This window comes from Strix aluco, chromosome 1 (assembly GCF_031877795.1).
Source record: "Strix aluco isolate bStrAlu1 chromosome 1, bStrAlu1.hap1, whole genome shotgun sequence".
Taxonomy (NCBI): domain Eukaryota; kingdom Metazoa; phylum Chordata; class Aves; order Strigiformes; family Strigidae; genus Strix; species Strix aluco.
This window is the reverse complement of record NC_133931.1, coordinates 36835510-36858716: the sequence shown is the minus strand read 5'-3', so window position 1 is coordinate 36858716 and position 23207 is coordinate 36835510. Positions and strand designations below refer to the sequence as shown.

General features: G+C 38.1%; 1 protein-coding gene across 1 annotated transcript in view; it reads right to left on the bottom strand.

Annotated features, from left to right (window-relative positions):
* Window positions 1–23207, bottom strand: part of SLCO5A1 (solute carrier organic anion transporter family member 5A1) — an 81030-nt gene that overhangs the window by 45540 nt on the left and 12283 nt on the right. Inside the window, exon 2 of the mRNA XM_074817658.1 lies at window positions 4025–4157. Coding sequence (XP_074673759.1) covers window positions 4025–4157 — 133 coding nt within the window. The remainder of the gene's footprint in view (window positions 1–4024; window positions 4158–23207) is intronic.

Sequence of the window (23207 nt, the reverse complement as noted above, 5' to 3'; positions counted from 1 at the left end):
TGAAGAAAAATTCATATGCATGTATAATGGTTTGTGTGGTAAATGGTTATGCAAAGGCAAACACCAAACAAACAGCCATGTGTTACACCTTTTTTGTTAGAAAGATTAAGTGGGAAGCTTTTGTGAGGCAAATCTAAGTGACTGAAAGTTTTGACTAGTTTTGATATTATGTAAACAGGAAATCCTCTATTCATTCATTTTAGCTGATAACACACATGGATTAGAAACCAGACTTTTAGGAGGATTAGTCAGCACTATCAGACTGGGAATAAATCAGTCGACTGTATAAAAATGTAGTAGCATCCTGTTCAGGATCTCAAAGGCAGAAGCTGAAAAGGTACTGATCAAAGAACCAATCTGTGGTAATAATAGGCAGAAACCTGAAACCATCCACTCAGTGGGAAACAGCAAAGAAGACAGGGCCTGTGATATAGCATGAGATGAAATTCAAATCCTAAGGGACCATTATGGCAGCATACCGAGTGCTGGAAATGTCACAAATTCAGCACTGGATGCAACTATCAGCAACATCTACACTTCATATTTTCTTGCAGAAATATCAAAGAACTAGGAAACAGACAAAAGGTGATATCAAAAATAATAAAAAAACCTACAATGGGAAATAAGAGGTCAGAACCAGGATCTGTATTAATTTAAAAGCCCTTGATTTTCTGTCTTCTAAAGTCAAAGAAAATATGCAGGAGAATACCTCAAAGGCATCAGCACAAGCCCTAGGACCTCAAATAAAAGCAATTAAAGCTAAGGAAGGACTAGACAGTGCTGGAGCAATTCCTTTAAACTTCTTGTGTGGAATGCCGATGAAAGACTATATGGGAAGATCCAAGTATTAAACAGATTCAGAACTAGGCAAACACTCAGAAAAGTGTCAGCAAAAGAAAATTTTATTCAAAGCACCTGGCAGACTGCCAAGGGCTACTCCACAACTAATGAGATCCTATAGCACATTAACAGTTCTCAAAGACAACAACATGATGGATGATTTCTAACAGATATCCCTACAGTTACCACATTTGAATAAAAAGCATAAAAAAAAGAATAAAAATTTGATGGGCTGGCATAAACAGCTGGCCTGTAATTTAGCCCAGAGCACCTACAGAAAGCCCAGATGTCCAAAACTCAGGAGCACAAACCCAAGTTCTGTGAAACTCAAGGAAGAATCAGATCAGAAATAACCCTGAGAAATAACCACTTACTTTGTTTATCAGGTTTCACAAGAGATAAACCAAGTTACCTGTCCTGCATATATGCAATATACCTCTTAGAATGGAACAGCTTAAGTAAAAAATAGGCTTTACTGCAATTTTTGTTGCCATATATCATAGTTCTTGTACTTACTATTTTGTCTGTAATCATTACTTCCCTTAATAATGGAATTTTTTCACAGGGTCCCTGCAATAAGTTAAGTTAGAAACCTTACAGCTATAATAAAGGAAAGATGGGAATCAAAGACACTAATTCACTTTAAAGGAGACAAGGCTGACAAACTCAAATATGACTGCCCATTAACTTATCTCAACTGCACCTTACTTTTAAAAAGCGTGTCAGCTGAATTAAGTGCTAGACTACTCTTATATTTCAAATTGTTAGATTACATAAATAAAAATAAACTTGGCTATGCAGCACTTCCCTGCAAGGAGAAAATGTCATGGTCCCAGAAAATAGATTTCATTGGAATGAAAGTCTACACTTCCAGATCTCTCTGCAACTGGGCAGTCAGTGAGTAGCGAGGGACAAAGGACCAATCCTCACAGCATGAGTCTTCGTTTTAATAGATTAAAGCTTCAGAAAGAGAAACGAGAATGAGGCGCAGATGCTATGAAAACCACTAAACTTTTATGAGAGGCCATCACAGATTGTGAAAGAAATTATCAGAGATCAGATAGCAAGGTATTTCTCTCTTTAGAAATTAAAGAGAGAAGAAATTGAGAGAGCCAAAAATTAGAGTAATACAAGGACCAGGAACACCCTTCAGGGAAAGCCAGACTCCACAGATATAATCAACATGATGGAAGAAGGAAACTTTGAATGACTTCTACTTTTCTATGCTGGCTAGAATACGACTCGCCTTCTGAGATCCTATGACAGCTTATTTCCTGCTCTTGGCTTCAATCATATTTGCATCACCTCTGCTGGCATCCCCACGCAAAGTTGAAATCACCAAGATATCATTCAGGTGACATTAAACCTTGGAGATACATAAAATCTATTTATCAATTTGACATAAAATCTGAATGCACAAACAAGGGTCTTTTCCCTATTTTGCTTGCAAGGTCTGGTACAGTAGATGTTCTTAAAGCCTGCCCACAGAAATGGTTGTAATAGGTGACTTCTCACCACTTTTGCCATGGAGCTCTGTGGTTACAGCATTCCACTGGTACTGGGCATCCATCCCTGCCACTCACTCTTGTTATTCATGAGCAAGGACAGACATTTTTTTGTCCAATCTCTTACGCATTTGGCTATGACAACTTTGCACGTATATCCAAGCTAGCTTTAAAGGAGCTGTAGTGAATGTCCATCGGCTGCCGGCACAGAGCCTGGTGCAAATGGTCCAAGAAGCAACAAATTGATGTGTCTCTCCTGCTTTGGTTATTTTACCTTCACCAGAGCTGTTTAAGCTAAAATCCACACAGGTATGCCCCCATGATAAGACAATTTTATCAGTGATTGCATTATAGATAAAGTCAAAAGCTTACCCCACATTCGTATAGGCCCACTGATTTCTGTTTAAAAGTACTGATCAGATGCTGATTACCAGTTCTGACATGTCCTTAATAACACATGAAACATAAGAATTTTATGAAGAATGTATAATATTTTGCTTTGATTTCAAATCTTTTATTCAAGGATAGTCAAAGCAAGTTTTTGACACTGCAGCACATTCACAGGACTAGTCTTTTCTGTGAATACACATGAGTGCACAGAGTCATTAACCTCAAGGTCACAGGTTAACTGAGCACTCAGGTTTGCCTTTCTCTCTCTGAAAATTTGGCTAGACAGTCCTGTACAGCAATGCTCTTGGATAAGTAAGACAAATGAAGCAGGACTAAATCTTCAAAATTTTAAGAACACTCCAAACAGATAATTTTTCACATCAAACTGCCAGGAGAGATCATTGCAGGACAAATAGAAATGGATACAGTCTGATTACGATGGTGCAGTGATAAACACTAACCCAGTGCACAAGACCTGACACTGCACCCTACACCTACAAAGTAGAGGTCTCCTCCTGGAATAATGAACTTAAGCCTTTTCTAGACTTGCACAAAAATTTCAAGGCAGATTTATGAATTATCTGAGAAAAGCCAGTTAAAGCCTCCTCAAGACCTGCTTCCTCAAAGAGGTATTTTCCAAGGAGGCCCAAAAAGCTGCCCAAAGAAACCAGCTAATGATTATGGCCATTACATCTCAGCACCATTGGAAGCCTACTATTAACTAGAGAATTATGTGACGTTTTTCATCATCTGCAGCCTAAACATGAGCCATCACCCTGAGAAACAAGACTGGAAAGGCCATGTTCTGACCCCATTCTATCTCCTTCTACTAGACCAGGGTAAATGAAGTCTACCATTTCTCATCCGGGCAGCAGAGCTCAGTGTTTTATGCTGCCTGCTTTGGAAAACCAAAGAAGGGATTAACCCACCTTTCACCAGGAAGGGCTCGGCCCTGGGCACCAGCGATCCTTGATGGCCTCCTGCAACACAGCTATTCTGTCCTGCCACCCCTGTACCAAATGCTGTCAGTCAGCACCTACAGTGCTCAGAGCCAGTCCTGGAGCAGCCAAAACCAGCAGGTTTTCCACCCAACCTGCCCATGCGCTTCTGAGAAAGTGTTTCCCTCTCTGTCAGAGGCTATTGTGTAGTACTCAACAGAAACCTCCTCTTCCTTGGCCTCCTTCTACAAACTTAAAGTAGCCCTCAAGGGATGTGATTGCCCAACCTGTCTCATTTTCCTACCAGCAATTCAGAGAGTATTACTGTTTTGAAAAATGGTTGACCCTTACCAGTTTCCAATGAATCGGGGATCACTCTGGTCAATATAAACAGTTGTCCTAGGATCAACATAGAAACCAATAAGAAGTCCTCCTAGTAAGTATCCAGCTGCAGGACCAAGTGCTCCCATTACGTACATGATAGCTGAGGAAATAAAAGTTCAGAGTCATATGTCAATAAAATAATGTTTCATTAGTTATTTAGCCACACAATCCAAAAGTAAAAGATGCCCTTAAAGCAGGGAGTTTCATACCCCAAAACTTGCAAAGGCCTTTTTTGCAATCTTCAAAGGCAGCAACTTCTACATAAGTAACATTGATAAGAAAATTACTGCTTTCTGTACTTTTTCAGTCAAATCATGGATGGAAGTATATATATTACTCAGTATTTTGGATGGAAACCATACTTGACTTTGACAGTATTTTTCATATTTGATAACATTTCCATTGAATCAAAACAAAATTTAATACATAAATAGAAAAAATATAACTAATGGTAAGCAAACAGAAAAGCAAAGGATAAAAATTGTGTAAGATACCAAAGAACAAAGTGCAGCATTCCAGCTTAGTTACCATCAGACTAATACTAGATTTAGAAAAAACATAAAAGTTAAGAAACAAAGATACAACTGGACCTGGGACCCAGGAAATCTTTCTGCATGTCCCAGTAGAGGTATAGCTGTAAAACACCAGCAGGAGCAGACAGAACTCAGTTCCTGCTGAGCAGAACTGAGTTCTGAGATTTAGGAATTTTGGTCTCATTTCCAGGTTTTGAAAGGTGGATAATTTAAAGGGTGTCATATGTATTGCCTTTAAATCTTACCAATTCCACTCCTTTCCTCTTCTACTTCTGCAAATCCCAAACTGATTTTTGAATTAAGCCAAGGTCAGTTATCACAACTTTATATGACCTTGACCACACCATCAAGACCATAGCCAACTTCCAAAGACTTTTCTCTTATTCCCCTGCTCCATCCCTTTCCTGCCTTAATGCATCCTGCAGTACTCATCCCTTCTAGGATGCTTCTGCCCTGCTTCCCATACCACCTAGCTGTAAGCACAAAAGGCAAGAGGGGTGGTAAGGGTCTCTGTTATCCACTCACATGCCTGGTACGACCAAAACCCAAGCCCCAGCTGCACAACACCACTTGCTGCAGACCCACTGTGTAGCACATGAAAAAGCAACTGATTATCTAACTCTCTGAAAACATCATCTTCACCGCAAAATCTATCTCCACATGGTTTCTGTGGACCAGTCACTCTCCATGTGAGTATGTCCAGTATGCGGACTCCATCCTTTTTGGTCCCATCCACAATCAGACATGTTGTGTCCTAGACTGCAGCAGCTGAGGAAGCATAACTGAGTTGTTAGAGCTTGGGTTTCTGCGTTACCAGTTATATAGTAAATTATATCTCACGGACAAAATAAACAAAAATAAATCACTAAATCTGCCTGCTTAAACCTAAATAACTTGTATATTTTCATCTTATGTTCTGAAAGAAGAGAAAGAAGAAAGAGAACATTCTCACGAGTAAAAAGGGGCTGCTAACTGACAGCTATATTGCAGGGGGAAAAAAAAATCACAGAAGCTACCACAAAAGGTAAACTGCCTATACTAAAAAATGCTTCCAGACTACAGATTGATTAAACAGATTTATCACTTTTAAGTTACCCTTTCTTAAACACATTTTCAGTTTTTGAAACTGTAATTTCAAATAATTAGATTTTGCTGAAGACCTTTCTGCATAATGGTTTCCAGAACTGTGTTCACTATTTAAATTTATTCCAGCCATGTTCCCTTCTGGATTGATTGTAAACAATTCTCTGTATGCCTAAAATGCTCCATCAGACAATGTAAGACTGCTCCTTAGCAGTAAGTGGTTAGATAAACCCCATAGTAACTGTTATTTGCAAAATTCACATCATGAGGAGGAGAAAAAAAAACCAAACTCCACCCACTATAATAAATTTTGTTCAATAAATGTTTACTTGGAAAATTGATTCACACAACTACAGCAAACACCAGCCTCTAAAAAGTTTACACAGGAAACACAAAGGGAGTAAAAGAGAGACCTAATCCATTCATTTCAGTATTCAGTTTTTCTCCATCAGCAGAAACACTGTAAAGATAAAAATAACAGTGCACACTGTGCTCTGTTAAAGGAGGGAATGTCAACCATTTCAGAAGCATTTTAAAGTTACTGTGCGCTGTTCAGGCTTCAAGATTTTTTTTAATATAACTTACAGGCAACATGTAACTTTCTGGACCTTTCAGAAAACAGAGAGCCCCCACGTGCCTGGTCCAGGGCAGGAGGAAACCTGTGAGCACACAAGTTCTACGATTGCCATTTTAAGACACTACGCAGCATCTTCCTCAGCACCTAGTAATGGCCACTATCAGAAACCAGACACCAAGTGCAATAAACTGATTTGGCCTTCTAAATAGGACTAAAGATAGAGCATGGCAAGTAAAAGATTTTGATATTTCAAAATGAGGTACTTGGAACAAATCTACCCTAAACCTCCAAACCTTGCTGTGTAAGTGAAGGGAGAGCCATCTCCAAGAAGTCACCCTTGCTCCAGGGTCCCGGATGAGTGAAATTCTGGTCACAGCCCTCAGAGCTATGCACCCCAATGTCCAGGAATAAAGGGGTTCCTGATTCCCAAACAGGACGCCAAGAGTACAGGATGACTAAACTGGAAACAGATTCAATCAGGACATCATCAAAACTGAACCCACTTCACATATAAAAAATTCTGAGGAGAACTGTTCCAAAATTTCTTCCACTTAGGTCAGTAGAAGGTGTCCAGCTTCTGGATGAAAAACGTTCTGAAACATGAGGATGACATAGGAGCACCTTCCTTTCAGCCTACTACCTGTCATTTCAGTAAGCTCTTCTTGGTCCTCCATCTAAGTGCCATGATCTGGGATCCCAACCTAGGAAGTCGCACTGATTCAACAGCTGAGAAGTTTCAACAGAATTAACAAACATTTTTATCAGGGGACATGCTGGAGTACTGTGATGCAGAAGCAGGCCACACAGTATCCAGATGAGTTTTTAAATTGCACTTAAGGAAATCGAGGATTTGCCTTTTACCCTCCTAGCCATAACTTTGACTGGTGCTTAGATTTGCAAGTTGCCTTCAAATTTCTTAAACCATAAAAACCTATACTATAAAATAGCAGTACTATCTTCTTTCCCTTGATAAAATAGAGATGATGTACATTCTACAAGTTATAGCTCTACTCCAAACAATAAATCTTCGAAAGATAAAATGAGAAAACTATTGTTAATATAGATATATGGGCTACAACACTCATCTGATTCTCTTCTGATTGGTTTTCACTGAAATTAAAAATTGTACCTCTCAGAGTTACTGCATTAGCCATGCATGTTCAATGCTGGCAAGTCCCTGAGTACATTTCTCTGGAAATGTGGGTCTCTCTAGGAAAAAGCATCTGCAAGTCACCCACACTCCTAGATGAATTAGAGCCATCTGAGAACTACTCATGACATTCAACACAACCAGCTCAGACTGGACCTTGCAAAAGTTTTTCCCCAGAAGCCTGTTGCAGCTTGCTGCTGCTGTGAGGTAGGATCTTAAGTCTTCAAACCAAAGCACAGGTTAGTCTACTAAAATTACATGGTATTTAAACAAGACCATTTCAAAGACCAAAGACCTTGCAGATTCTTTAAAGTTTCCCTTTTCTCTGAAGAACTCAGTGTGGGGAGGAGTTTGCATTAGCAAGCATACCTTTTCCTCTGGGTGCACCTTCCCTTCGGTGACAAGGAATAGCCTTTCCCAGACGTCCTAAATCAGGTCTTTCAGATCATCATTCTACCTCTGACATAGACTAGATAAGTAAAAATATCCTGGTTCAGACACAGTTAGTTAGGTGCCCATTTTCCCCCATGATATCCAGCCACGGTTATTTTAATTCCTTTTAAGTTTTGTGCCTGAGAAGCTTCTCTACCTCACCGAATATGCCCTCAGCATGGAGTATTATCTCAGGCACAACACACTAGCAAGGCTGTCTAGTTTTGAAACTGCAGATGGCTACAGCTAGCCAGGCTTAGCCACAAACATCCATCACAGAGAAGATGTTGGATGGGAGAGAGAAAGGGAGTCAAAGAAACAGTAACTGAATTACACATGGAATTTACCTACCAAAATGAAATAAGATTTAAGCAATGTCATTCTTTTCCACTGAAAAATTTTATGCTGGGACAAGTTGCAATGAATGCTGTCATTTTGACAACATTTGACAAAATGATATTGTCTATTTCTTCTATTCATAGGAGATTCTTCTTCAACAGAAGAAAGTTTTACATAGACACAATTCCAGCAAAGTCTCTATGACTACAGTGAGATGGACTGAATCCTCTAGGGGTCCAAAAATTCATGTTCACATCACATGCATGAAATAACTTTGTTGCCAAAGATTTTATTTTTGTAATCTACCCACACTATAAAAATATACTGAGACAGAGGTCACAAAAATACTTTTAATGTCCTTTTCCTCCTTTAATCACACCAAATGACAACTTCAATACATTTTACATATGGGAATATGTAACATATGTCCCTATGGCATCCTCAAAAGCATACAATGTTAATGCTCCAACTGTGCCTTTTTATATTAGTAATGCTAGTACCAGTTAAAGTTGCAAACATCATACTGTGCCTAGATGAACAGAAAGTACACAACATTAGTGGGCTACAACAGGCTGTCTGGCTTCTGGGTTCTAAAAAAAACCACTTTCATTTAAAATGTAAAAACAAAGACATATATTGCTCAGTCCCTCTCATCTCCTCTGTGTGCACACATATGTCACCACACAGAATTTATCACTGGATAAGGAAGAACATTTCTGAAAGACCCCATTGTTCAAATCTTGGCAGCACCTCACCATAGTACAACTGTTCACTTCATACATGTGTAAGGCAAGCAGAATTTGACCTTTATTCTATTTACAATGAAAGTTCAGAATTTGTAAAATCCTGCAAAAGCTACAGTGTGCACTCTGGAGGTTTTACAGACAGACACACACACACACACACACACATATATGTATTTATGCATGTTTTTTCCTGTCAGGATAGTATGGCGATTTTAGTAGATTTTGCAGGATACTTTTTAGTGACATAGAAACATAGTCTTTTTGCACCCGTAGATTTCAAATTTTTACTCCAAAAACTTAACTGTCATTAGCATAGGGTATTGATTGGGAAAGAGATACAAAAGATAAAATGAATCCCCCACAATCATGGAGTAGAGTGGGAAGTCCAGGAGTATAATTTACTTCATCGAAGCAATAACCCGGTGTCCCATCTGCTGAACAACACTCATCATCCTGAAAGAACAGCACAAGGGAGAATAACTGAAAACATCCATGTGAATTTGCAAGAAAAGTCCCATGTTTATAGGTTACCTGTCTATAACTTGAGGTGTGAGCTTTACCAGACATGGCAAGATGAAACTTATATAAATCTGACTGTGTCTCTCTGTGTCAGAAAATGTAGGAGACTACAGAAAAAAAAAAAAAGATAGTCATGGGGTTACCACCTGGGATTTTGCAAGCAAAAGAATCATCACCATGCTATGGTACCTGAGCATCCTCCCTAGTCCTGCTGGCAGCACATCTCCTTGGAAAGCTGAGCTATGGTGTTACTGGAGAATAAGCAGTGGGATATTTCTCTAGGGTACAGAGCAGGTTTTAATTTCCACAGAGGACAAAGCTGGAAGGCAGAGGTTTCAATGGGGAATATGTCTCAGCTCTCCCCTATTCCTCTCATGTCCCAGCACCATGATGAGGTAGCAAGGGACAAGCATAAAGCAGCTTCCACAGAAACACTGCTCCCATTCATAAGGGCGTATTCACCCACACAGAAGCTACCCAAAACAACATAAGGTTTAACCACTCTTTTAAGCCTGAGGACACAAAACTGAGAGGACTTGTGAGCAGAAGCCAAGCAGACTTCTCAAAAGCTTTTAAGTCAGGAAGTCAGTTCACTTCCTTCTTTTCTTCATGAACACACAACCAAGACTATCTATACATGCTTTAGGATTTTTTCTTTAATGTGGTTATTTGCTCAGGAAAAAACAATGCTTTGAGCATTATTGCAGTTCAGATAACAATGTACAGATCAAATCTTTAAATCATTTCCTTTCAAAATTTATTAGCGTTGCCATGACTTTAGAAGTCTCTCAGATCCAGTGCTCCACTCCAAACAATAGATAGAGCAACAAAACTACTCCAGTAGCCTCCCTTGATCTTTGTATATAATATATTTGTCACTATTTTCACAGGCAGATTCTACAGATCTTGGAGACAAATTTATAGAGAAGCATAATCAAAGCAAAATTTTACATGCCTACCATGCAAACTGAATGGTCCAGCTTACCACTCCATTAAAAAATGCTGAAAGTTAAATTAAATACAAATAGGTCCAGTGACTTGCCAATGCCAGATGAAAAGCATTACATTTTTACTTTTCTCTTAGATATTTATTACTGAGATATCATTTGTGTCAAAACAGATATCATTCCCTGGCTTAAACAGCTAAACTGCTTTAGGCTTTGTATTCTCCATTTGTGGTTATATTCTAAAACACTACAACCATTTTCACAGGACCGAATTCTAACATCACCAAATAAAGGAGGAAAACAAGCCCAAACAAAACAAGGTAAATAGGCTGCCTATCCGAAAGTGTACTTCTCACATACACTGTCACTGCAACGCTGCTCCAAGTCACTTGCTTTGCTGTGGAGTCACGGTGCCTACAAATCAATTCATCTTAAATCAAAATTTCACAGACTTGGCACTTGTCTTTAGGTTACACTATCAACAGGTGTGTGCATCCAATCCAAAATCTGAATCTGAAATCAAAGAAGAAAGGCTTGCACTTGTACCGTGTTATTTCGGCCTTAGAGATACTTCTCTTAAGAAAAAAATGCCCCAAGAAAAACTACCCCAGTGCTTAAAAGGGAGTCTTTATTTCTTTATTCCTAAAACCTGAGAACTGTGGAAGTAGAAACCCAAGGGGCAACTGGAAACTGTCCCATTCTTTAGTCTTGTTTGGAAGCAAATACTACTTGGGTCTTTTCTTCAAAACCTATCTTTTCTCTCTTTATATTCACCTATAAATAAACATTTGCTGATAATGTTACCAAGCATGACTTGTGGTTAGTAGGCAAATATGAAAAGAAAGACACATCTGCTGTTAGAGTTTAGTGAAAATAGCTGCAATTTCTGTGTGCAGTTTCTATATCAGCGTGGTTAACTGAATTTAGACACCTTGCATGAGGAATTTCTTAGACTGGATAATTAAGCAAATCAGGCTTTATCAGCTTTATCAGTTCTTAAACCAATTCTAAGGCAAGAACCTTCTGGTGATGGTATTCTAAAAGCACATACAGCTATAACCGACTTCAAGCCTATGGAAAGTCCCCACTGATGTGAATGGTTCACACAATCAAAAATAAACTTGTCTATACTTGCATGATCAGGACCTACAACAGAAAACAAAGATGCTCTGAGATTCTTTCCATGGACTAAGAGGCACTGGTTCCCTAAACAGATTTTTTTTTTAAAACAGAAGTGTCAACAACTACTTAAATGCATGAATAAGAGAGCAATCAAAACTGTCTTTCTTAAACCTTCAAGGTGTTTTTCCACATGTAGGGAATTTTGATTTGATTTGGAAATGCGCGGTTATTGAAATTTAGCTGTCAGACAGATGCACACGCTATTTGTGCTGAACGCAGTGAGAATGTCCAAAGATGCACCAAAAGGCAAAACTTTGCTATTGGTTATTTTTTCCGGAAATCAGTTATCAAAAAAGCTCCACATCTTACCTTCAGGTTTTTCAAGCTTAGTATGTTGCATTATAAACATAAAACAACTTAACTATCTCAAAAGGGTCACTATCTGTGAGTTCCTAAATCCTGACTTTTCAGAAGAGCATGTTTCTTAAAGATGTTTTCTTTTGTGAATACCTTTAACTAAGGGAACTAGGCAAAGACATTGACCATTCATGTAAATACCTACTGAGTGACTCCTCGGTTCCTTCTGAATTCTTGATCTGTCAGCATCCCAAAGTTACCTTCAGTTAAATGTCATAAAAGCAATGTTCATTTCCATACAGAAAATGACCTTCTGTATATAACTACTAACCTAAACCCTAAGCAAACTATTACTCCAAATTATTTTAAAAGCCTTTACCATCCCAAATCCAAGAAACAACTAGTTAGATAATTTCACTGTCCTACTTCCCATTCATTCAAACAATGAAAGCTAAATCCACAGTAGTGAATTTATCATGCACATTAGCAGGATCCTTTAAGTCAGTGGGGCTACTCTCATGAGGCAGGCAAGATTTGGCACTTCTGTCCTATTACTCAGTGATGTTCCTAATAAGAGGACACTGAAGCTGTTGGCTGTCTTGAAGAGATACTGTAGCAGCCTCTTACTCACAAGTCATTCTTTCCATTAAGTCATGTCAAATGGGAATATCTCTGCCTTTTAATTGCTTGGCTTTGTTTTTTTTAATGGTTTGGCAGTTGAGGCTACACATACACATTTAATTTTCATTAGGGACTATCCCCAGGCACGTGCTTATAGACTCTGTTGATCCCAACTTCTTAAAAGTAATTCTCATTTCTTTAGTATTACTTCTAACTAAACTAGAGTGAGGCTGTGTTGTTCATTTGCATCTCATCCCCTTTACTTTAGGTTATCATAACTGAAAAATATCAAGCTGTGAAAGCTAGAATTTGGCCTGCAGGCAGACCTCACCGGGTAGATCACAAATAAGCAAATGAAATAAAGAGTCTGAAGTAATTTTAAATCCAGTGAATTTAAAAGTTCACTGAGAAAACCCAGGTCCATAGCTACAAGACCAGCAGAACTAGCCAGAAGAGTATTTCAGAATATTTGTATCTGTCCTAGTTTTAGATCACGTTCAGGCAAAAGGAGACAAGAATATATTGTTCAGGTCCTCTTGTTCCTTTGAGCTGGGAGAATGCACTCACTGTTGGAGGAAAAGCAGAGAAGAGCCTGGTGAGATTTACCAGGCACAGGACCAGATGTTAGAGTCTGCCATCACGCACCATGGGAAGAACCAGGAGTGAGTATCAATTCCTTAGCAAAGTCTATGTACATTAAATATCTGGGCTTTACTGGCTATTGTGCACAAACCAAGTAATGGCACACATAAATATCTCATTTTCAGAGGCAGATTTGACACACATTTTGCATACTTCATCATTATCCAAAACCAGATCATTTGTGCCTAGGAAAAAAACTGTGAGGAAGAAACAGAGACAGACCAAATATCTACTGAAAGGGAAAGTTAGGTTTTGATAGTCAAAGAATTTCTGTAAGTATTCACTTTTCCTTTGTGCCACCAGCAAGACAACAGAACAAAGTAGAGAGGGAAATTATTTCAATCATGTTCTCTCAGAATTAATTTCCTTTCAAAAATTGGTTTCTGCCTAGGAGGTACGGGTTAATTATTGAAAATGTTGGTGATTGTTTTTCCCTTGACTACCTCTCCCTAATAGACTGCAAAGAAGGGCAAGCCAAATAGCATTTCTTCTTGTTTTCTTTGTAAATTACACTTACATTTTCATCTTTCAACTGAAACAACAGGAATTACAGTTCATTACTCATATCTGACAGAAAATCTGCCTGTAAGCAAAAGCACATTATTCCAGTAATTTGCGGATGACCGTGTTAGTTTTCTTAACATCTATTGTGTTGCTAAAGAAGTTATTTTTCTACATTCAAAAAGGCTGAAAGCTGCAATATCCTTAATTAAAAAAAAATTAAATAATAATTGGTAAAGTGAAATAGAGCTGCATAGCCATATCTGAAACCATGTTGAAAATACTACTATAGGTCAAAGAGTCTGCAAAACATTTCCATCCATGTGTAATGGTTATAAATATATATAATACAAATATATACTATATATAAATATAAGAGCGGAGGCTATTTATTTTGGCTATAGGACAACACTACCAGTTTACGAAAACCTCCAAAGTTTCAAAATTTCTTTATTCTCACAGAAACAAACATTGTTTGGGCATCTTCATGAAATTGGAATTAGGCTGAAATGTTTGTTTCTGGAAAACACCTGAGCTTTGAGTTCTGGGTAGGGGTCTCTCCTTCTCTGCATGTCCAAAGAGGGATCATACAATAGACATGAGAATTCATTGAACTCCATGTTCTGCTTGGAGGCAGCACAGTCTTTTGCTGCAGCACCAAAATAACTTTCTTCACCATTTAAGCACAGTCTCCTTATCAACAACAGATGGATGATGAGAACAACAGGCTTTCCCTGTCTTCTCCACCACTGCCCACAACCACAAAGCTTTTGGTTTTGATGCAACAGCAAAACGTTCTTAATGGCTCTAATCATAACTTCTAATAGAATTAGGGCAGGAGAAGTAAAACCACCTAAAAAGAAACAGTGCTTAGGCAGTTCTTTGACAGCCATGTCTAGATAGACGGGTCTTAGATCTTAGATGCATATTATCTAAAGAACAGGTCTTGCAGGGAACCCAGGCCATGACAACGCTGATCACATGGCCTTAGTATCAGCAAAGCAGAAGAAACTTCCATACATCTCTGTGGCAACATCAAATACCAGAACCTCTGTGAGCTTCTCTGTGAGTTTCTGGGCCCTGACTTGGATTTGCTGAACTAAAAGATTCCTGGCATTTAATACCTTGAATTAAAGAAGAAACAAAATATGGTTTGGTTTGGTTTGATCTATGTATGTTGAGTAAATATAACTTGATTTTGCTAATCTGTATTCCTACATAAAGGTCAAAATAATGCAATGTAAGTTAAATATTTCAATCTTATAAAAATAAATCTTCATTTCTACATAAAAAAATATTAAATCAATATATTAAAAAAAAAGAGATTTAATTGAATCATAATTTGCCAGAGCAAAACCATCAGAACATCTTTATCAGTGCTACTAAATGGCATAGGTTAAATACCAACTGTGGCACTGAAGAAGTAATTACCCGTACAAAAGGTTCTCCTTAATGGTAATATTATAATTACATTTGTCTTTTTAATATATAAATTGTCACAGGGATTTAGGGCTCCATTTGCAACACACTCCCAGTCACAGTAAGATGTTTTAATATATTAATAAAATGTATGAGTATTACTAACTTTCAGTGTTAGCATTTCCAAGAGAAGATTATTTATATTACAGGGATCCTTCCAAGATATTTCAAAACATCATAGGTGATTGATTTATAAAAACTAAAAAATTTAAAATCAACTACAATTACTTTCACTGATTAGGTAATTTAATTATTCAGCTGACATGTTTTGGGGAAAATTGGCCAATAACCTTTTATTAAGTCTGCAATTGTTTTAAATAAAGACTGTGCATTCTGTTTCTTTCTCTCTGTGAGTAGAATTAGGCATGACAGGTTTGTTTCTCAACTACTTAGATTAGCAGATTACTAAACATATTATTATTCTCCAATAGTATAAGATGCTTTCACATTTAGGAGACAGACATGGAAAATGTGGTGGCTAGAGGCTACATACAAATGACTTTCAGCCAACTTTAGGCACACTTTCATAGCAGTAACTTTTTTAACAGGATAATTAACTATATTATATTCCTAGAGATGTGGCAGACTCTCTGTAACTGTGAGTGGTTCATTTTAAGCTAAATGGTTTTATATAAATAGAGCTTTGCATAAGGATAACACTATAATGAAATCCGATTCAACACAGATGTCAGAGTAAATGAACAGTCCTTTCTGGCCCAATAAAGCATTAAATTATCCCACAAGTTCTCTTTTTGTTTCTAACACAGTAGAACTTGCAGAAACAGACATCATCCTTTGCAAAGAAGGATGCCAAGAGACAAGAAACCTCTTCACCTTTCCTTCCTGGCCATACTGCCTCAAGACATTTCCTTACCCAGATAAGGGAAGGACCAGAGCTGACCCCATGCCCTTTATGTATTTTACCAGTGTATCAGTTGAGCATTTAGCAGAGGTAGCCCCAGAACAGGTGACCTCAGTACCCCTTGCGGCAGCCAGGGCACCTCCAAGGCTGTTCTGAGCCACCCTGGGGCATCCCTCTCTGCCCAGCTGACTCCAAGAGCACCAAAAAGCAAGAATGCCCGAGAAAAACAGGAGCTGGCACTGACGCCTGAACACATAGAAACTTCTCAGCCAGGTTTAGGAAATAAGGTATTAAGTACCAATGAAAATAAAATATATTTCATTACTTGGATTTTGCTTACTCAAGTGATTCAGTGACCTTTTTCTTCTAGTATCTCTGTCCATTTGCATCCCTTCTCACAGGGAACATGGTTTTGGTTATTTAATTAGGAAGATTCAACTGGAAGATTACATTTGTGTACACAATCTGCAGACTATCACAGCTTTCAATCAGTTTACCACAAGCAAGTTACTTGTTTTTGTGTTTCCAAAGAAAATTAAATTTGAGCCCTAAATCCCTCTGAAATTCATTAAAAGTCAGATCCCTTGACTTCCTTGGGCTCCTTGGGAAACCTTAACCTCAGTTATTAAATTATTCTGACAGAGAGAGAGATTGACAGGGAGGTCCTCAAAGAATGATACTGGAGTTGCTTGGAATAACCATAGTTGCAAGTGTTACCAGTGGTCTCTGCTGCTGTCAGAGCTTTTCCAAGTCTAATGAAAATTGATCTGGCATCTTTCTACTCTATGGGAGTTTTTTACAACATGTGACAGAAGAGAGATGTCTTCACACTGCTGGACCCTTAACTACATTTTCAGATTCATACAGATAAATTTGACAACAGAAAAAATGGAAGCATGCAGCTCATAGGCAGAGAAAAAGACTAAAGAAGTTAATCACCAAAAAATGTAAATATCTAGTACTCCTTCAAGGAGCAAGTATAAAGCATGCAATACATTTCTATATTGCATGTTATACTTAACTGCAATAGTAATCCATTGTGCTGTTAATTTTAACAAACTATATTGTCATGAGATTAATTTATGACAGTATAGATTGAGTTCCAATACAGAACTCACAAACATTTATTAAACATATATAACTTGAAGATGTGGTGTAAACAGTTTTGTCTCTTGTAAAGCAACTAAAGTTATAATGTGAAAGTTAAAATATTCAGATGTGAGAATACTAGCAATAAAACTCCTAATTTTTCAATTACTGTTTAACTCATACTTCCCTCTAATAAACTCCATAAATAAAAACACAATCTACAATAAAACATTTGCCTTAAGAACAAAAATGTCACTGGTTATCACATTCTCTTGAACTGAAAATGTTATGTAAATTATTTATAAGTTAATAGAACATGCTTAGATCCGTACTTTTGTATCATTACATAGATGATTACATTTGACACATTCCTATCCTTAATCTAAACTGCATGTCTATAATAAATTTTAAAAAACACCCAAAGATTACAAGTCTATTTCTGCCATCAGTGCTGACACTACACACTCAGACCACAAATGGCTCAGACAAAACAGAACAAGTTAAAAAAAGGGTCTCTGCAGAACTTCTGAGAAATGCAGACCTTCATCTACTGTAACCTCTTATGCAGCTGAAGTTCTTCAGCTGTTTTATAAAATATATCATGGTAACACTCATGCACAGAATACAGCAATCAAACATCACACAGTAAATTCAACTTTGAGATACCTCTTGATGTAATTTCCTCCTCTTCTCAATCAAGCAGCTCATCTATTGCAACACTGAGATCACCATGTTATACTGGAGTGACACATCCTTGTCTAGAGGCTGATTCTAGCCCCCAAAACTGTGTAAACACGTCACGCTTGTCAAACACATCACAGCTGCTCCATTTGGGCTCCCAAAGAGCATGGCTACTACTACTTTGCTCACTGCTTTGTAAGTACTTTGCAGAGATTTTCTAAGCTGGAGACGTACTTACAGAACCAAGACTGTTGCTGGATCAAGCACAGTTAAATCGCCATCTGCTAACTTGTATAATAAACCACTCAGGGAAATGTTTCTTTCAAAACAGACAAATGATAGGAACACAGCATTATGCTTTTCAAACACTGAAACTGTTGGGAAAAACTTAGCAACTAAAAGATCAAAATACTGCAGTGACAACACCAGCAGAGATATGGCAGCAGAGTCACACACTTGTTCTTAGCAAACATAGCTGAATAGCCAAACTAAAATGTTACTTCTCAGTTTCACACGTGAAACAATCTGTAGAAAACTCTTAACAAGTATGCGTCTCCTTTTCCAGAGGAGGAACAATTCAGAGGTACCACCCCCAGGCTCTTATCTTCAGGATATTTAGCACACAGCTGATGGACACTGCCTTCCTAGCCCTTTTTGTGAATCCATCCTTTCATTTCAGTTGTATCTTTCTAAGGATCCAGAAAGAAAATCTTTCTTTTAACACAGTATTCTATTATTTTATTTAGTTTTTTGGTTGCATATAATCACAGAAAATATGTAATGCTTCAATCATAGAAGAACTGGCTCAGGAGATGAGCTAAAAAATAAACATAGGCCTAAAAAAGAAAGCAAAAAGTAAAAAGCTTAGACTACACTATGTTCTCTTTTACATTGATATGATACAGAAAAAAATCCACAGAAATGTCTTCAGATTGTCACAGGTTTTCAGACTGAAACAAAATTAGAAAACGGCTTTCTCTCCTTATTGCCCAGTTTCAGGAATATCCTGTAGACTGTTGAAAAATAGGAGCACTGATTTGGGGAACAACTATTTACCACGTAGTTATTCAGTAAGCTCACCCAAGTCATACATTTCATTATGCCGTCTTTACTGTTGATACTTTATTCCGCTCAACAAAAGAAAAATAGAAAGCTTTCATTTCTGTAGAGATTTTTGTGCTAGGAAACAAACATTTGCAACAATTCTAAAATATCGTAGTTATTACTATTGAATGGTCTGCTTAATTTCCTCTCCAAAGTCCTCCACCAGTATGGTGCGGCTGCACAGCCTTCCCAGAGGTCCTCCTGACAGTCACCCACACAATGGTTCTCCTGTGCCTCAGGCTGTGCCTGTCATCATGTAATTAATATAACTTCAGATATCTACATTGGGAAGGATGCAAAGGAGAGCCAAACAATCAAGTTTTAATCTTAAAGAATGGAAGCTATTCCCCCTCCTGCATTTCAAATAACTAAATAAATAAAATAAAACCAAGCCAAAAGCACATGCATAAATGTTCACAGCTAGTCCTGTGACACTGGAGATACTGATCTCTGCAGAGACCCGTCAACGTTGTTTATGAGAGAAAAGAGAAAAACCAAGCTTGAAAATGAGTCCTTCCCCACTGGTGGGGTTTGACAGAGGCTCCCTTTGGCAGAGGGGTGTGTGGTGTCCTGCCTTGTGCCTTCACACAACTTTACCAGCTAACACTTCTGCAGCACCACCTACTCCCACTTATTGCCATTTCTAAAAAATATAATACATTATTTTCTCTATCTTCCTATTTTATTAATTTTTAAATTAAAATTATTTGAGCTTCCGTTGTAAGAATAATATCTTTGGAATCAAAAGAAATACCTTATTAGGCTGTAACATCCATCTCCCCATGTGCTACATCTAATCTCAAAGGTTATTCTAAACTTTTTTTTTTTTTTTTCCTGATTGGATTCATCATTACAGTACCTGAAAGCAGTTTACGGTATGGACACTTCAGCATGAACTTAATTTTTCCTGGTTTTCAGAAATGAAAAGGTAAGGATGAAATGAGGTAAGGGAAGACAAGGTGAGTTTGTCAGCATCCTGGGGAGATGTCCGCTTGTCTGTGCAAGATGCTGGGGACAGACTTTTTAGTAGGGCCTGTTGTGATAGGACAAGGGGTAATGGTTTTAAACTAAAAGAGGGTAGATTTAGACTAGATACAAGGAAGAAATTTTTTACAATGAGGATGGTGAAACACTGGAACAGGTTGCCCAGAGAGGTGGTAGATGCCCCATCCCTGGAAACATTCAAGGTCAGGTTGGATGGGGCTTTGAGCAACCTGGTCTAGTTAAAGATGTCCCTGCTCACTGCAGGGTGGTTGGACTAGATGACCTTTAAAGGCCCCTTCCATCCCAAACTACTCTATGATTCTATGAGAAAGATTCGTATTGCAGAGAAAAGGAATGTGTCTACTATGCGGGGTGATCAAGTCCTTATCATCTTTTTTTCATTTATCATTTTATCATTTATTTTCAATATCCAGTATCTCATAAAACCAAATAGGTTTTATATTTAGCTGCTATTCTCCATAAGCACCACATTCATGAATAATGTATTACTATAAATTACAATATTACCTTGCAAATTTGTATACACAAGTGTGTAAGAAGCATATAAATGGATAATATACTATTACCTACAGTGTGGGAACTTCAAACATTCACAATAATATAGGGAAAAAACAGGCACAGAAAATATTCCACTGAAAGATGTGCAATGAGGACATCACCATTCCAAATATGATATTAAAGAAAAATCCTGTCTTCCAAAACACTTTTTAGTATTCAACTAAACACCCCTCATTTCACGCAAGTGTATGACTGAAGGAGTGAAAGTTTCAGACAGTTGTTAAAAAACCAGATGTTTGTTGCAGCTGCCTCTCTTCAGGCTGCCAAAGAAACAACCGCAGGCAGCCCACGGTTCAGCCACTGCGTGTGGCTTCAACCACACATCTGTGGGCTGCTGCCCCAGGTGCTCCTGAGAGTCACCTGCTCCCCAGGTGCCCTGGCTGTCCCCCTCCTTCCCACAAGGACCAGCAGCCATGGGCAAGCTAGGGGAGGGAGCAGACCTGGGATGAACCAGGCCCTGCCAGCGGTGGCAAGGGAGTTTTCTGTCAGAGCAGCAGGAGGTCTGATCCACGCTGTAATCACAAAATCCTTGAACCCAGTGCCAGGGAAGTGGCAGCAGCACACACCCTCAGCAAAGGGAAAGGAGCGGTGCAGCAGAAGACCTCCCTCCAGGCGGCACGCCATGCTGGCATGAAAACATATCTGCCAGCTGACAAAAACTAAGGGACAGCCTTCAGGGAAGGGTAACGTGTCCAGATCCAATTCAAGTTAACACTAACCTTTTTTTTTGCATTATATTAACAGCAAATCGATGCTATTAAGGATATTCAGAAGCCCGTAAATCAGAATTCAACTCCTTATGTTCATTTAACAGACCTGTAAGTTATTACCACGGTGCTAACAACGTCCAGCTGGAGAGTTCCATATGACTAAAGAAACAAAGTTCTATATACTCAAAACCCCATCAAAACAGGAAAATCTAAATGCTTTTATTCAGCTTTTTTCTTCTGACATAAGTAATCATTAAATGTTGTAACTCTAATCCAGTACTTTTGATTTATTCCTTGGAGAAAGTATAGACTGATTACCTTGATATGTAACTCTTGGACCATACAATAATGTGCAATAAGAATACTTTAATCACACAATAGCTGCAAAATCTGAATATAGGTAGTAACAGGCAATCAGCATAATACAATAATATATTAAATGCAATGTGATATGAAAGCTTGCTCCCAAAATGGAACAATAAAGCTGTTTGTATAGATAATTGCTGATAGAAGAGGTGACATAGGGTTACCTAAGCACAATCTCTAAACAAAACTGAAGTCTGTGGATGGCCCCTTACAGTTACCCAAATTGTCTGTGATTACGAGTATGCCTCAAGCTGGATTTACTCAAACAAGTAAATCATCACAGAGATCATCCTTTTATTAATGCGCACTGCTGAAACCCATCAGGGAAACATTTACAAAATGTCAAAACAGGTAAGCCACAGAGCTGGTATTCTCAGTGGGAGGAAATGGAAAAATTCGTACTCTCCAGCCTACTGGAGTCTAAATATGTCTTGAACAGTGTACTGGACAAAAACAGGCACAAGAGGAGTTACACAGAGAGTGGTCTTCAAAGCTTGTATTTTCCACCCAAGAATGAATGGAAGTTGAAAAGAATAATAAGAACTGGAATTAAAAAGTAAAAATGTATCTTAAAATGTCAAGCTATGCAAATAAGTAAGTATACACTGATGGATAAACATTTTTCCATCAAAAGAACTTTTGCCATTAAAGTCAGATTAATAAAAATGATACCTGTTCCCAAGCTGGTTTCACAATGGAAAAGAATCCCTGTTTTATTTTTCCCTAATTGGTTTGGTGACCGGAGAAATGTTTAATAAAAGACATGCATTTTCATTATTTCAGATTACTTGAATAAATGTGGTATAAAAATCCCAAGATTACTTGTTATCTGTTTAAAAACGAAAAAGCTTTACAGATCTCATCTGCTCCCATTCAGTATTAGGTGTACCTCTTCAGCTTCAGGGGAATATGAATGTGCCATAGTTAGTTGTGATTTATTAACTTTTCTGGAAAGCTTTTCTGAATCTAATGCTCATTAGATGCCAGACTTGAGAACCACAAGACCAAGGCAGCAGTAACCTATCATGACTCTGGCCTCCATAAACACAAAAGCATTAGTATTAATTAAATGCCTCCAGACCTTCATTTCTGCTCTGACTGTGCTTCTGTAGAGCTAATTGCTTCTCTCCTCCAGCACACGCTTAGCGTGCCTGCCTTGCTGCATAGCAGCCAACTTCATGTTTTCTAAATGGGATGAACAGCCTGCAGATAGAAGCTCTGATTGCTTCAGATCTTTCCAGGGTGCCTTGTAAGACAGTTGAAACGTTTTATGCAGACTAAGTGATCTTACAGTTTTCCTTCATCTGAATTTTTCATATTAGGAAATGAGCTGAGTTGTAAAACTCAAAATCTCTGTGGCCTTTTTAAAGCAAGTACATCAATTAGAAAGATGAATAGAAAGGTCTTGATTGCAGCTGACATTACAACTGTGAAACATTAACATTTGCAGCTGGACGGTATGACAGTTAATATAAAGATTAAGAAGTACTAAAGAATCTAGGAGATACAAATGACAAATATGTTTATCAAAAAACCAGCTCTGAACTGATGACACTGACTTGTGCTCTATTATTACTTGCTTCACAATCCCACGTAAGAGGATTACTGTCTATTTTGGCACTATGTGTAACAACAGTATACAGCACATCACCAAGGGGTTGTACAGAGGCTGCTATCATCACACCCACACATATATTCTTCAAGTCAGATCTCCCACATCAGAAAAC